Source organism: Cnephaeus nilssonii, assembly GCF_951640355.1.
Source record: "Cnephaeus nilssonii genome assembly, chromosome: 13".
Classification (NCBI taxonomy): Eukaryota; Metazoa; Chordata; class Mammalia; order Chiroptera; family Vespertilionidae; genus Cnephaeus; species Cnephaeus nilssonii.
In genome coordinates, this window is record NC_137084.1 from 20,526,708 (window position 1) to 20,543,732 (window position 17,025).

General features: G+C 39.4%; 1 protein-coding gene across 1 annotated transcript; it reads right to left on the reverse strand.

Moving 5' to 3' along the window:
* Positions 1-2,078: 2,078 nt before the first annotated feature.
* TCN1 (transcobalamin 1) lies at positions 2,079-14,159 on the reverse strand (the record flags this gene model as incomplete). Its single annotated transcript, XM_079787017.1, has 9 exons — positions 2,079-2,140; positions 2,292-2,410; positions 4,674-4,857; positions 5,858-6,047; positions 8,183-8,373; positions 9,640-9,795; positions 10,632-10,769; positions 11,618-11,794; positions 14,081-14,159. 9 exons carry the CDS (start codon positions 14,157-14,159, stop codon positions 2,079-2,081), a joined length of 1,296 nt encoding a protein of 431 aa, XP_079643143.1.
* Between the last annotated feature and the right edge of the window lie 2,866 nt (positions 14,160-17,025).

A 17,025-nucleotide genomic window follows, 5' to 3' on the forward strand; every position in this document is an offset into this window, starting at 1 on the left:
CCCATAAAACATACACTTCCTTATAAATTACCTCTTCTGGCCATGGTTACTGCAGATTGATTATGACACAGTTGCTTCACTTAGCAAATAACTTGCAGACAGGAAACCATAGGCCATACATTACTTCACTACATGGTATGTTTTGACAGTTCTTGGTTAGTTTTCGACTGGGCTTATTTATTTATTTGCTTTTTTCCTGTGCCTAATTTCCTGGTATCAAAGCACCCAGACTCTCTCTCTGGACATTTTAAAGGTTTATTTGGATTGATTATTCTTTGCTGTGGCAGCAGATGGAAGTTTGTCCCCTCAGACAATATGTAGGTTTTATAATAGTCCCAAGACTTAGGTGTTTCTGAGAATGCAAGTGAGGCCAGAGCTAGGTTTCACCAGTCCATGTTAGTGGACTGGTAAGGAAATGTGATTCCATTAACCTTCTGGCTATCTCTGAGATTAAAGGAGTTTCTACCATATGGCAGTGTTAATACCTACTATTTAGAGATCACTGGCTGGAGAAACTCAGCTCTCTTTGTTCAAAATGAATGCTAATAACATTAGGAAGCATAATGTGAGACTTGATGCTTGAGCCAATTAGAATAATTAAATAAGAATTATAAAGGAAATAAGGAAATGACTTTTTAATGCTGAGAGAGAGAGAGAGAGAGAGAGAAAGAGAGAGAGAGATTTCAAAGGGACATCCAGTATTCCAACCTTGTTATATTGAGATTCAATTTCATTGGTCAATTACAGGGTCAGTACTTTCTGTTATTTTGACATATTCGTGTCTATGTTTTTTGCTTAAGCTTCCCTGTTTTTCCTTATGGGCAAAATAGACCATATGTTTTGGTTTTCCCAGGATAGTCTTAGCTCTTAGTCTGTTTTTTCAAATGTAATTATTAATAGTGTTCACTGTCACTCTTTATAGTGTCATGGCTGGATGATAAACTGTATGGTCACACATTTTATTATGGACAGTAATGCCAGTTCTAACATTTTGCATATCTGCCGCCTTAAACCATTATACTTCAATTTACCATATATTGTACAAATAGATCTGAGAGCTGCTGCCCCAAGCTAACAGCCCCAAACCAGTGACCTCTGGGTTCATAGTTCAGTGCTCAATCACTGAGCCACACTGGCTGGGCACTATGATTCAATTTTTTTTTTAAAGTGAGTTCTGCTGAAATGAACATCAGAGGTGATTTTTTTTGACAGGTCTCTTTAAATATATATATATTATTGATTTCAGAGAGGAAGGGAAAGGGAGAGATATAAGAAACATCACTGAGAGAGAGAATCATTGATTGGCTGCCTCCTGCACGCACCACACTGGGGATCGAGCCTGAAACCTGGGCATATGCCCTGACTGGGAATCAAATAATGACCTCCTGGATCATGGGTACATGCTCAATCATCGAGCCATACCAGCCAGGCTGCATGTTTCTTTTAATGATATGAATATCACGTGATTTTATGGGTAGAAAAGGAAAGTAAATGTGGAGGGGATGATATTTTTCCTTAAACTTTATGGATTGACTTTTTATGTATAAACCTCACATTTCCATTTTAAGCAGAGCAACATTTTCCTTTTTAACCCAGTGCCTGTGTGAGGTCCATTTTTCCACTTGGTTCCTCCTTTGCATTTGGGCCTCCAAGAGCTTGGTCTCCCTACAGGTCTTATTGCTTGTGGCTGCAACAGTAGACCTAGAACCTTATTTCCATTTTCCCCAGTGGCCCAAGGTCACCCAGATAATTATCAGGGGGACCTAGAGTAGAAATTATCTGAGTGGGCCTAAAAACCATGTCAGCTTTTTAGACATGGTTCAATCTCTTTCACTTTACTTCTTCCTGAAGTGGTCTTCTCTCTAATAATAATATCCCTTTAAAATAAAATGATTAAAATGATTAGAACATTCTATTTTTGTATGCTTGTTGATATTTATTGAACATGAAAAGAGAGAAAGGGAGGTATTTAAGCTCCTATTGTGATTGAGATAAATGAAAAGAAAGGCATGAGGCCAATATCCATGTGGAATTACACTGCAAAAGAATTAGATCCAGCTGAGGAAGGTTTGAGTTTATTAGTATTTGCTCCAGCGAACCTCCAAATTTTCTCCATTATGGACAACATAATTTCCAACTCCTAGAAGGAAGAAGGAGAAGGGGGTCAAATCACTAAATAATGGATATCACTCTCCCAATTCCGTGCCGCATTTCCCAGAGAAGCCCGCCCCTTCACATATGAGCTGTCTGGGCCTTTTCATTCTGAGGGCTTTTGGCATACTCTCCCTTACCTTGGCTCACTGGTTCGCCTCCACTCAGAAGTTGCCAGTAGGTTCTGTCATTATGGTTCTCCTCCAAGCCCTGAACAGAGGTGATGTAAGGGCCCCACGAGCTCTCCACAAATGTGAAACTGTGAGGGCAGTGAATAGGTTACAGGAACTTAGAATTTTTAAAAACATATATTTTTATTGATATCCGAGAGGGAGAGATAGAAACATCAATGATGAGAGGGAACCATTGATTGGCTGCCTCCTGCACACCCCCTACTGGGGACTGAGCCCACAACCCGGGCATATGCCCTTTTCTGGAATTGAACCCAGGACCCTTCAGTCTGCAGGCTGACACTCTATCCACTGAGCAAAACCAGTTAGGGTGGAGCTTAGAATTTTCAAAGGCAATTGTACATGGGCATTTTTTCAAGCTTTAATGTTTTAAGAATCACTTGAAGATGTTACCCCCAAAATGCATATTTCCTGGCCCTATCCCTAGATATTTTGATTCTGTAGGTCTGGGCTGAGACCAGGAATCTTCACATTTCATAAACTAAGTGATTCCTATACAGGCAGTCCTGGTCCCTGCTAAATTAAGGAAATGATGCCCATGTTTCTGCCCCTCCCACCCACCATAGGAGACACTTTGAAGACAACTTCTACCCCAAGATAGTCACTGTCAAAGTTACTAAAACAGTAAACGAAAGTGTTAAACTGATGTGCAAGAGGCACAATAAGTCCTAAGTTAGTAGGTTTTCTCTTCAGAAAGAGAAACAGGGAAGAATAATTTAATATTTCATGTTTGTTTATTAGAACTTCTACCACTTGAAACAGTGGTAGGACCTGGAGAGCATTATGCTAAGAGAAATAAGTCAGTCAGAGAAAGATAAATATCACATGATCTCACTCATTTGTTGAATATAATGAACAACATAAACTAATGAACAAAAACAGATCCAGAGACAGAGAAGCATCGATCAGACCGTCATACCTCAGAGGGAAGGCAGGGGGGAAGGGGAAGAGATCAACCAAAGGACTTGTATATATGCATATAAGCATAACCAATGGACACAGACACTAGGGGGGTGAGGGCACGAGTGGGGGTGGGGTGGGAGGGCAATGGGGCGATAAGGACATATATGTAATACCTTAATCAATAAAGAAAAAAATAAATTAAAAAAGAATAAAATGCCCTAAAAAAAACAACAACAACCAAAAAAAGTGATATGTTTTCCTTAGCTGGCATGGTTCAGTTGGTTGGAGTGTCATCTATGCACTGAAGGGTCTTGGGTTCAATCCCCAATTGGGGCATGAGCAGGAGTTAAATAATCCATGTTTCTCTCTCCCTCTCCCTCTCCCTCTCCCTCGCCCTCGCCCTCGTCTTCTCCCTTCTTTTCTCTCTAAAATAAATAGAAACATATCCTTGGGTGACAATTAAAAAAAAAATGACATGGTCAATGTATGTTTCACATTTTTTAGTCACATTTCTGGGAGCACTTGAAAGGAGCCTTTATCATTATATATATTTTTAAATATATATACACATAGATATTTTCATATATATATATGGTTTTCTGTGTAGCATCTTACATCATGTTATTAAACACAATAACAATTGTCAATTAGGTTTAAGAAACCAAGTAAATCACAGTTTTCAGAGACAAAGTCAATATCTTAATTTTAATATTTGACCTCTCTAGGCCAGGGAACCTTTATCTAGGAGGTCCATGAAATCTGCTGAAAGGGGTGGGGCATGGAGAGGCTTTCAGGCATTTGTGAAACCTCTGATTTAATGATGTTTTATGTGTATGTTCATTTTTCTGCAATAAGCATACTACTCAAAGGGGTCAGTGACTCACAAAAGGTTAAGAACCACTGTTTTGGACATAAAATGCCTGCCTTAAGAAGTTATATTTATTGAAGGAGTTTGTTTTACTGACAGAAGTGAGGTTTCTGGGACTTATTCATCCACTAAGTGAACATTAATTTAATGCCTAATATGTATTAGAAGATGAAAGGTCTCACCTTTTTCATCTGCCATGAGATGTAGATGGTCAGCAAAGGTACTGATTAAGATGTGTTTTTTTAAAAAAAATATATTTTTATTGATTTTAGAGAAGAGAGAGGGAGAGAGCGATAGAAACATCAATGATGAGAAAGAATCATTGATCAGCTGCCTCCTGCATATTCCCTACTGGAGATTGAGCCTGCAACCCAGGCATGTGCCCTTGACTGGAATCGAACCTGGGACCCTTCAGTCTGCAGGCCAACATTCAATCCACTGAGCCAAGCCAGTCAGGGCTAAGATGTGTTTTAACTGTTCCTTGTATTTATGTGCAGATGTATTTTTTACTCTTTCAAAACCACACTAAATCCCTTAACCTTAGGCCATATACAACATACCGAAATGCAGTCTGATTGATTTTCTGAGCTTCCTCCATCACATCCAAGAAGACAGAACCCTTTGGCACGGTGACTTCGGTGAAAAATGTTTCATTGATTTGCACAGTGTAGTTGACTGAGATCCATGTGGGTGAAATGGTAGGTTCTACAGGTATCGGCTCATGAATAGAGATATTAAGGTGACCTGACAGAGATAGGAAAGCAGAGAAGAATTATTATTTGGGACAATAAAAATAATGTTAGAGTTTGCACACCTATTCAACTTCTATCCACAAATTCCTTTCCTTTATGCAGAAGGGATTTGCTACAGGAACAAGTGGCGTCAATCAAGGGGCAGAGCTCTCATGTGATGAAAGCAGAAATGAAAACCAGATGCTCACCAGCTTGTGAGTGCTTGTGCTCAGCTTGACTCCCAGCTGTTTAAACATTTCAGTTGCCCCCTCCCCTATTTCTCATGGAGGTTCCTGAGTTTTTCCTTTTGGTACAGCATACAATAATGCTTCATTTTTATTGCCTTTTTATTTCTTAACATTTATTGAAAAAGTAGTGCACCAGGAACTGTACTAGTCATTTTATGTGAACTGTTTCATTCAGTCCTTACAAAAACATACATTAGATACTATTATTTGCATTTCTTACATTAGAAACTTGAAACTTAGAGTTTAGACATTTTGTCCAAGTTCCCTAAACCTGTCAGTGGCTGAACCAGGAATGAGTGAGATAGAAGAATAAGTTTATCTTTTTGCAAAATCATTGATGCATGCTGCAATTTCTTTCAATATTGCCATATTCCTTCCACACAGATGTCTTATTTCCCTGAGGGATCACTTACTGTGCACAGTGAGAAGTCAGAGATACCATACTTTGTTTAGGATAGTAATGATACTCAGAACATCTCTCTGTTTCCAGCAATCAGAAAAATCCTTTTGGAGATAGACATCTTTTAATCAAGTCTACCTTGTTTATCAGTGTTTAAACCAAGAATGACACCTACTATCTTGTTAAGAACAAATCCTTAGATGGGAATAATCTATGATGACACATCAAGGACTGAGCTCTGTGTGGAAACTATGATGCTTTAGAGATTTATTTGGTCACCTCTGGTCCCTAAGAACATCTAAATCTCACATGCTTTGGGTATTATTCTGAAAGGCAAAAACAGTTTATACTCTTTAGTGCTTTACCTGGACCACTGGCACAAGAAGAGACATTGTTAACATCCAAGTAGGTCTTTCCCATCAGGGTAGGTAGGATCTGGGCTGCAGCAGTTGGCATATCGAATGCTCCCTGAGAAATTTCTTTGAGCACTGTGTCCAGAGTTTGTTGACAATTCCATTCATTTTTGTTATAATAGTTTGGTGAGACAAAGAGAGCCTAATGAGAGAGAGAGAGAGAGAGAGAGAGAGAGAGAGAGAGAGAGAGAGAGAAGGAGGAGGAGAATGACTTTAAATAAGGGAAAGCTTACATCTAATACAGTAAATATTCATTTGACATTGACTACATAGGAGGTACTTTATACACATTTCCTGCCTTTAAGAAGCTTACCAACTATTGTGGGTGGGGAGGTGGTGAATTGCTTAATAATCCAAACTGCAATAACACCAATGAGAATAGACTTTCTCTACCATATTCACTCTTGTGCCCCAAACACTGGAACAATACCTGTCATATAGGAGGCACTCAATACATATTGTTAACAAACTGTTGTTAAGGAGCCCCTGAGATGAACGCTCTAAGAGAAGCATTTAGTGGCAGTCTCTCAAAAGAGGGAGAGCTCTAAACATTTAGTGAGGTTAAGGAAAGGCTTGGTGGAGAAGGTGGTACTTGAGGTAGTCCTTATGATATGATAGCATTTTAGTAGGTGACATGAGGAGGGGAACCCTGTACCCAGAGATAACAGCATGATAGAAGGTGCCAGAGTAGCAGTGGCTAGGGCATGGCCTGGCAGTAATGAGCGTATCTGCATTTTAACAAAATCCCCAGAGGATTTCTCCTGGTCTGGGAGGACTGGTATATGGAAAACACTCAGGGACATTATGGAAGAACAGTCTAGACAAGGAGGTTGGGGCCAGATTGGTAAACCCTTGAGTTTTAGGATGAGGTGTTCAACATTATTTGCACAGCAGTGGGAAGCCTAATAGTTTCTTGAACAGAAACTACCCAGGCAGTAGATGTAAACTGGATTGAAGGAGCAGAATTATGGGGTAGGAAAAGTTAGGAGGGTATTAGAATGAGAAAGACAAGAAGTAAATGGCTTGGACTTGAAGATGTTGCTCTGTAGTTTCTGAGGGAAGAGCAGTCCACCTTTTCCGCTTTTTCTTGAAAATTCTTAAAGTTAACAAGTAGTCAATAAGCATTTATGGGATAATAAAGAAACAAAACTGATCACATTATATCTCCTCTTAAGAGCTATCTTGCAGGCAGGAAACTCTTGATCCTGCTGTGAATTAATATCACCTGTAGAGCTTTTAAACAAGACCAAGGCCCATGATCCACCCTAAATTTCTGTATTAATTGGCTGGTGTGGGCCTGAAAGATGAGTATTTTCTAAAAGCTCCTGATTCAAAATGTGCAGCTTGAATGAGAAGCCACTGTTTTATATTAAAATTAAACTTAGCAAGGCAGACAACATGGATAGTAACAACAATATAACCTTATGATTGGACCCCTGCCTACAACCAGCCTTACGATGTAATTTTTCCTAAGGACCCTATGCTGACCATGAAAAACATCTGGATCTTCCTAAAATGTGTAATGTTCTTGATGCTTTTGGTCTTTGTCTTGCTATCTTCTGTCGCTTTGAAGGTTCTCTCACCCTGAGTCATCAGGGCAAACTCCTAAAGACTCAGTGAATTGTTTTTCTGTAAGTCTTCCTTGATGTCTTCTTAGAGTTGAGTAAATCAGTGCAGGAATAAAGTCTCAGACTTCAAGGAACATATACAGGAGAGTGTAGGTGCTGAGAGTGAGTTTTGAAACCAACTGTTTAGGTTTCATCCCCATCTGCATCACTTTCTAGCTTTGTAATATCAGGCAAGTTACTGGTACTCCATATCTCATGCTCCTATTCTAGGAAATGAAAGTAATGATTCTTTCCTCATTGGGTTGTTGTGTGCATCAATGAGTTAATTTCAATAAATACCAGCTGCTGTTCTGGCCACTGCCACTTCTACAACAATATCTAATTTGGGCGTTAAGATGAAAACTCAAGACAATGGTATATGGTAAAGTGTGAAATTGCATGTGATAGAACAAGATAGGTTGTAGTTGTAGTAGACTCCAGAATTTCTTAAAGAAATTGTAACCAAGAAAAGCTTCATAGAAGCATTGGATATGGAAAGGTAAAGATTGAAGGTAAGAAGAATACATTTCAGGCAGGGAGGGGAATCATATGAATAGAATCAAAGGTAATATAGGAAACAGAAGATCTTAGAAGGCTAAAAAGAAAGAATGAAGTTATTGCTTTTCTCCGTGACTCCCTTCCCTATTTCCTGTGTTAGCCTTTGACTTACCTGCATAGCTTCTCCTGTACTATATATATTCCCAATGAGACCATTTCCTTTTTTCTCAGACAGAATCTTTTTTACAAGTGACTCTGTATAATTATTGATATGCTGTAAATCCTCTCCATTTGTTTGGATCTGCCTATTCATTATGCTCCTCTTCACACAGGTCAGGGCTAGGACAGCCATTGCACCAGTATCTGTCAGGAAAGCAAATATTGGTGATAGAGTGACCAACCATGCCAGTTTGCCTTGGACTGATGGGTTTACTGGTATGTGGGACTTTCAGTGCTAAAAAAGGAACATATCTGGGTAAACTGGGATGGTTGTTCATGCTAGTTGGTGATGGGAGAGAAGGATTTCAAGAGATAGCAATCATCCCTTCAACACTAATCACTCCAATATTTTAAGATTCCTTCCTTATGTTGAGTAGCCATATGCCTTGTACTCAATAACTCACATCTTGGTCATAGAGACACATGAATTTGTAGGTGCATACTCATGAACAGTCTTCCACTTTTACATCTTGTTTTTCATTTTCATTTTTTTCATCTTTCAGCCATATTTTCAAAGGAATTGAGAAAACAAAGGATGACAAACCAAACAAAATATGTCTTTGTAATATTTCAAGGTTTCCATTAGACTAATTAGTAAATAATTCTTAAGAGAATCGTTTCCAATAAACCTCTTTTAGGTGGAGGATGAAGCAAAAGATTGAAAGAAGGGAAAATAAGGTGTTGTTTTTTTTTTATGGCTTGTTACTTAGTTCCTCCCTAGGTGGTGGCCTCCCTCTTTCAAAGGAAAAGGAGTATAAGAAATCTCATGTTTTCCTTACTATCCAGATATATGGAATGCTTTTCTTTGAGCTGCTTTGAGGAAGATTAGCTTTTGTGTATCTGAATCTGTAGGGGCTGAGCACCAATACTAGTTGTCTAGAGGCAACTTTTTTTGGATGGGTAAGCTAACCCAGTGGAAAATTTCTGATAATCCCCCATTGTGAATATACATTTTATTGAGCAAAATATTGGGCCTTGTTACTTGGAGAGGTTGTGTGTTGTTCAAGTAAACTCACACATCCAAGTGATTGCAATAAACTGGAAAAAGAGGCAGGGGTTAAGATAAATAGATTCCACTGTATTCCTTTCTCTAACACTTATGATTTCTAAAATGCCTTATATGTAGATTCTCATGTTCTATCCTAATTTTAAAGATGGGAAAATTAAAGTGGTGTTAACGTCCATTGGTTCTATAACTCAAGAGCTGGGATAGGATCCATGTTTTTCTACTCTACTACACATCTAGAAAAAGACTTAACTGCCCCCCAGTTTCCATTCTTCTAAAAAAAGAAAACTCCCTTCTGAGCAGACTAGGATAGATGAAATAGAAAAAATCTAAGTACTTACTTGTAGAAAAACTCTAAGGGCAAGGCCTACTAATAACTGAGGGAATTGAGTTTAATGACTCACCTACTGAGAACTGACCACCAAAATAAAAGTTTTTATTTTCCGGAGTGAAGTAATTTTTAACTTCGGTGATTGAGTAGCTCCCATTGAACAGACACAAGGTCAGCAGGTCCAGGCTGAGTTGGTAGTAGTTAGTCAGCGGATTGCCATCAGGTACTCCTGGCAGAGAGAAAAGAAATACCTTACGCATGGAAATGGTACTGGGGTAATTCATTTGAAGTCTATTCCTATTCACTTTATTCCAATTTCTTTACACTGAATGAGAGATAAGTAATAAGAAAGGAGAATCACTCATAGAATCAGCTAACTTGAGAAATTTAAAGGCTCTAAGAGCCACCAAATTAAAATCCTTACATTTTATCACTGAGGAGACCCAGCATTAAAAGTATTAAAATACTATCCTGATATTCAGATGGTTACAAAGCTAGGACACGGATTTCCCACCACCAAGCCTCTTGCATGTTCAATAGTAATGAGCTGAAGCTATAATAAGTCGAGGCCATCTCAAAGAAGGATGGGATTGGAGGGACTTACTGAATAATAGGATATTAGATAGGAGTTAAAATAAAAGCAATGCACCTTACTGGAAGCCATCATGGTCAACCTATTATTTCCAGTGATGTAGTACTATTGGCCATCTTTACCTTCCATATTAGTATTGTATGCTTCAGTATTTATGATACAGTGTCTTGTATTGCTCAGTTATTTCTGGTGTGATTCATTATTTGCCTAAAACTCAAGCTTGTATAGGACTAGAGAACTGTATCGTGTGTGTATGTGTGTGCATGCTTAATGTAGGATCACTGTTCAGTTGAACATATTTGAAAAGACAATTCAAGATGCATATAGAAAGGGAAGAAGGGAAGGTGATCTACAAAGATAGAGTGAGATGAATGGAATGAAGAGGAGAAGGAAGAGTGGAAGGACACTTCATACAATTCTGAATCAGTAGAGAAGACAAGGTTGTCCAGCGTCTGTAAACACTTGATTCTCACCCATATTTTCAATTTCTTTTTGGAATTTCTCTTCTAGTTGGCTGACCAGAGGAAAATATGTAACACTTTCATCAGAGTTCTGACATGCTCTCAAAGACAGTATAACCAAGGCAAGCTGTCCCGAGGTTAAATCTGACCCTGAAAAGAAAATTATTCAATTTTAACAAGGCATATACTTCTGATATTTTTGGCCTCCTGTCTTCTTTGTGACTTGTTTCCTGTCACTTCTTTCTTATGTTCCACTCTAAACTAATATTTTACTGTTCTCATCTTTATCTCCAAAGCATAGCTTTTGCTAGCTTCACTATAAAAATGTAAGCTAGATGAAATCATGGAATCTTTTTGGAATCTTGCAATTCTTATAAAAATAAAAAAGAAGAAAAATAGATAAATAATGAAATTTTGGGATCTTCTCTCTTTGTGGGTGTCATCTTGCCAGGATAGTAATAATTAACTTTTATATTCTGCCTTATAGAGTATAAAAACGCTTGGGATTTTCATAATTTTTTCAATAAGAGGTATGTAGGGATAGCTTTATTTCCCCCTTATGTTAAATAGAAAGTTGAGGCTTTGTATTGACATGACAGGTACAAGGTGGAGCTTGGACTGAAACCAAGGCCACATGTCTCTTGTTCTATGGTTGCCTCTCTATTGTCAGCTTTCTTGGTTGTGGTCCACACCCCCATCTGGTTGTGAACTCAGCTAGTTTGTAGTACCGTATTAATGGTTAAGACTCCATAATTTCTTTTGCTTTTCCTGTGACCTCTTAAACAAAAATGGTTTTCAAGAGCCAAAGAAGTAAGTGGCTCTTGAGTAAGTGGCAGGGAGATTGATATTTTGAGGCACCTTTCTGTCATCTCAAGTTTTATATAGCTGGATAGATGTAGCAGGGATACTTTGGACACACATTTTTTAGGACTCACTGGAGATAATCTTTATAGATAGGGAATTGTTATCTTAAACCTTCCAGAGAATATAGTACTCACCCTTCTTTACCTCACTGTCTCTGACTTCTTGGAACAGCTGTTCTAAGTTTTTGTCCTGGATCCCAACAAGTCTGAGGGACAACAGGACATTGGCAGCTTGGATTCCTCTGGCATATTTTGAATGGATCATTGTGCTTAGTAGAGGGTTTAAACGGGAGTAGTTTTCTTTGCTTACCTCTGTGGCAGGGGAGAGAGGAAATAAGAAACACATAGAAAATATTAAAGCTCGGAACAGTGATATTAAAGTATTTAGGAAAAGATATGGCACAGACATAGAACAATTCAGTGGTCATTGGCTATGTTGCTGGAACAATAAAAGATGGGTTTAGAGCCCCTGCTATGCCAGGAATTACTTCTTTACCAACCAGCATGGAAGTATTTCAATATTTTAACCACTGGTTCACCTTACCAGTGGGTGCTGACAGAAAGTCAACCCTTCTTCGAAGATCTAGTATCATTCCCTAATTTTGAATATGAGGCCTAGAGAGGGTGTCATTAAAGAAAACTCGGTAATCAGAGGCTTAATGGAGACTAGAATACACAACTTCTGACTTCCATAGTCTATAGGCCTTTCTAATTTCCGGATTCCGTTATTTTCCATCTTCTTCTAACTCAATTCGGTTAATACCGAGGGAGAGAAGGTAAGCATTCTATGTTATATTGGTGATTGACCCCAAAGCTGAATTGTCTGATTGCCCAACTGGCCAGGCATCAAGATCATTATTCAGTAGTATGTATATTCTGGAAACCCTCCAGTTTTAGCCAATAACCTGTCCACAGGCGAAAGGATGGGGGGAGTCACATTATACTGTGGAAGGAAAAGGAGAATCCAGAATCCCCAAGAACTAGAGGAGAACAAGAAAAGTTAGTTACCACTTAGACCATTTCTAAATATTCTTTGATAATAATCCCAAGAAAATCCTACCCATTTCGATTATCATGGATTAGTGGGATAGTGAGAAGAATATGAGCCCTGGATCCAGACAGACTGTAGGCTGCATTATAAGCTCCTTAACTTATGACTGTGGGTAAGATATGTAACTTTCCAGACCTTCAGTTTCTTTGTTTTAACAACTACTTCATAGATATTGGACAATAAATAGTAAAATGCTGTACAAATTGTTACTTTTAGCTTAGCTGGAGTTTCTATCCCTATACTTAGAGAATCCAGGCTATGTGATTTCCCCTGCCCACCTTTCTTCATTTTAAATAGAGATCAGGAAGATCTGAATTCAGTGATCATAGGAAGGTCATGGTTTGCCACAGATACAATTGGATAATTGTGAGTCATCTCTGACATTTTGTGGAAGCATCTAGTTCAGCAGATTTTCTGGCTCCGAAACAGACTTTTTAGTTCCTGGTCAATAACTCCAACCAGCTTCCTTGACCAACAACTCCAACCAGCTTCTTTGACCACTAAAGTAAATTATCTTGTACAGTGGATTGAATTTCAAAGCCTCCATAGAAACCCTCTATTCTTAGGATACAATGAAGAAAATGACAGGCCAGAAAATAAAATTAGAGTTGGCCTAGTCTTTGCTTTAGCTTGTGTGAATACAAGTCTTTCTGTTGTGGTATTGATCTCTTCTTGTAGGTTAGAAAGTACCAGGAAGATGTAGCCACAGTTGGCACCATATAGTCACCTTTGGACTGATTTGAAGTTCAATTCCAGGGTAAAGACTTACATGCAGAAATCATGCATCTGAGAGCTACACCAGACTTCAATAAATCACCTGCTTCAACACCCTCCCCTGATTAACCTCCATTTATGAATGAAGCTAAAAAAACACACACAGAAATATTGAATTATTCAGCTACTAAGGGATCAGACTAGACCTAAACCCAGTTTTTATTTCTCCTTACTATTTTTTAATAGAACCATATAGTCACTGGAGTCCATACTCAAAGGAGAGATGATGGGGGTTGTACCCATGTCCTGTAGGAAAAAAGTTGAAGGGAGGGGAACATGTAGCATAAAACAGCTAAACTCAATAATGACAAGAGAACAGTTTTCATTATTTAAAAGATTATTAATATTACGTTTTTCTGTGTAGTCACAAAAGGTTAACCCAAAGCCCATGGGTTGAACTTTAGAAAAATAGATTGTATCTCAAAATCAAAAGATAACTTTTCATGATCTTGAAAATTTTTTTTGGGGGGGGTCATGAATTTTCTACCATTGAAAATGAACAGAAATAGCAGCTTGGTAGCATCACTGTGGTAGAGAGGACCTGAGCATAGAAAGAATAATTAGGCAAGTTACCATTGAATCTCTGATCCCTCATAACAATAGTTGTGGAACTTTCCTTTCCATCTCTGGCCACCCTTTACATTACACATACAGTACAACCACATATAAAACTGAAATAGGATGTTTTTTCAGATAATTCTCTATAAAGTTTCCTGTCAGTAGCTGTCAGGAGACTATCACAGTAGCGTAATTTTAGATCAAAGGATACTCACCACAGATGGTACATAGTTGGCTTGGAATAAGAGAAAACAATAAGAGCCCCACTAAGGGCAGCTGGTGTGATTGTCTCATCTCTCCAACAGTATATTGAAATGGTGAGGACTTGGCTGCTTATTTATTGAATAACAGACAGAAAATAATGAAAGCTCCTCCTTCGGCTTGCCCGCAGCCTCTTTTACTCAAGCAAATATTGAGCAACTCGGATAGGTGTGGTGAAGTGTATTTTTCCAAGCAATATTACAAACCAGGAAGAAGACTTGAAAGGTATGGTGAGGGAGAATGAGGTAATAATTTGTCTTTGTTTTTTTATCCCAAACCTTCAAGGTTCACATTTCTTACTTGCCTTCAGCCCAATGAGAATAAATTAGGTGAGTGACTATTTTCAGTAATATTTCCCTCTTTTCTATTCTGCTTTTGTTATTTTTTAAATTTTTTTAATTGTCTAAAGTTTTACATATGTCTCCTTTTTCCCCAAGTGACCCCTCCCCCATCCCTTCCCAGCCCCTGGCAAGCCCCCACCATCCCAGTGTCTGTGACCATTGGTTATGCTAATATGCATGCATGTAAGTCCTTTGGTTGCTCTCTACCACCCGCCCCCCGCCCCACCATTTGGCCCTAGATCGATCTATTCTTTTTTTTTTGTTTTTGTTAATTTTTAATTTAATACAGAGTTTTTTACTTTCTTTTTTAAAAAATAAATCTTTATTGTTCAGATTATTACAATTGTTTCTCCTTTTTCCCCCCCATATCTCCCCACCACCCGGTTCCCACCCCCTCTCTGTCCTTACCTCCCCCCGTTGTCCTTATCCATAGGTGTATGATTTTTGTCCAGTCTCTTCCCGTACCCCCCACACAGACACCCCTTTCCCCCTGAGAATTATCAATCCACTCCCATTCTATGCCTCTGATTCTATTATGTTCACCAGTTTATTCTGTTCCTCAGATTTTTTTTAATATATTTTATTAGTTTTTTACAGAGAGAAAGGGAGAGGGATAGAGAGCTAGAAACATCGATGAGAGAGAAACACTGACTAGCTGCCTCCTGCACACCCCCCACCGGGGATGTGCCCGCAACCAATGTACATGCCCTTGACTGGAATCGAACCTGGGACCTTTCAGTCCACAGACCGTCGCTCTATCCACTGAGCCAAACCGGTTTTGGCTGTTCCTCAGATTTTTAATTCACTTGATTTTTAGAATCACTTGTTGATAGATATGTATTTGTTGTTCATAATTTTTATCTTTACTTTTTTCTTCTTTTTCCTCTTTTTAAAGAATACCTTTCAGCATTTCATATAATACTGGTTTGGTGGTGATGAACTCCTTTAGCTTTTTCTTATCTGTGAAGCTCTTTATCTGCCCTTCAATTCTGAATGATAACTTTGCTGGGTAGAGTAGTCTTGGTTGTAGGTTCTTGCTATTCATCACTTTGAATATTTCTTGCCATTCCCGTCTGGCCTGCATAGTTTCTGTTGAGAAATCAGCTGACAATTGTATGGGTGCTCCCTTGTAGGTATCTAACTGTTTTTCTCTTGCTGCTTGTAAGATTCTCTCTTTGTCTTTTGCCCTTAGCATTTTAATTATGATGTGTCTTGGTGTGGTCCTCTTTGGATTCCTCTTGTTTGGGGTTCTGTGAACTTCCTGAACTTGTAAGTCTATTTCTTTCACCAGGTGGGGGAAGTTTTCTGTCATTATTTCTTCAAATAGGTTTTCAGTATCTTGCTCTCTCTCTTCTTCTGGCACCCCAAAAATTCGGATATTGGTATGCTTAAAGCCATCCCAGAGGCTCCTTACGCTATCCTCACACTTTTGGATTCTTCTTTCTTTCCTCCTCTCTGGTTGGGTGTTTTTTTCTTCCTCATATTCCAGATCTTTTTGGAATATGACTCTTCGGGTACGGTGGTCTACAGTTGAGTGTCTGTATATTCTTTATTTCAGACAGTGTATGCATAATTTCTGACTGGTCCTTTTCCGTTTTTTTGGTATTCTCATTAAGGTCCTTGAAGGTCTCTTCAAGTTTCTCAGCGGTTTTTAGAAGATTCTTGAGTAACCTTATAAATGTGGTTCTGAACACTGTGTCGTCCATTAGTTTGCTTTCCTCCATCTCTCCTACTCGTGACATACTTTGGTGTCTCCGCTTTTGGCTGCCTCCCTGTGTTGATGGAGTGGCTTTGTGTGGTCAATGACCTATAGGGGCCGGTAGCTCAGCTTCTCCAATCACTGTAGGTGGTCGCTCTTGGTACACCCCTTTGTGGGCTGAGTGGAAAGTCTTGGTGTCGTTAAAAGCCTTGATTGCTGTTGGTACGCTGGGAGGAATTGACCTCCAGGCCAATTGGCTGTGAGGACCTGCTGTGTCTACAACGGAAGAATTGCTGTGCTGGAGACACAGTAGGGCTTTGGTGCTCACTGATTCTGCCTCTTGAATGTGTCCCTTATGAGAGTGGTTGAAATCTGGTGTCGTCCACACTGACCACTAGATACCCTAGTGTCTGGATCTCCAATGGGGTGCAGGTCTGAGGCCTCCCAGCAGGAGCTAGAGCAAGAGCTACAGTTTTCTCCTCTTTGCTTGGGCGGTTTTGGAGCAGTCTGACTGGAGCTGCAGTTAATTTGGTTGAGCTGCCACAGAACAGGCCATTTATATGTAAAAGCCGCTGTGTGGAGCCTGGGCGGGTTTGTAGAATGTGCGGGGTGGGGTCTCAGGGCGGGGCGGGGTCTCAGGGAATCACTAGGCTGGGGTATGGCCAACGGCCATGGCTGCCTTCAGCCGTCTCTGCCTTTCCGCGTTTCCAAGTCCCCGTGTCCCGCGCTCCAGCGCAGCAAACCCTGATTGCTGGGCGCACCTCTGTAGAAAAGTCACTCTCAGAGTCCAGCTTCTCCCCGTAGGCGTCTGGGTCCCCCGCGTGTCCCCAGAAACTGGAGTTCAGAGTGATTGGGAGTT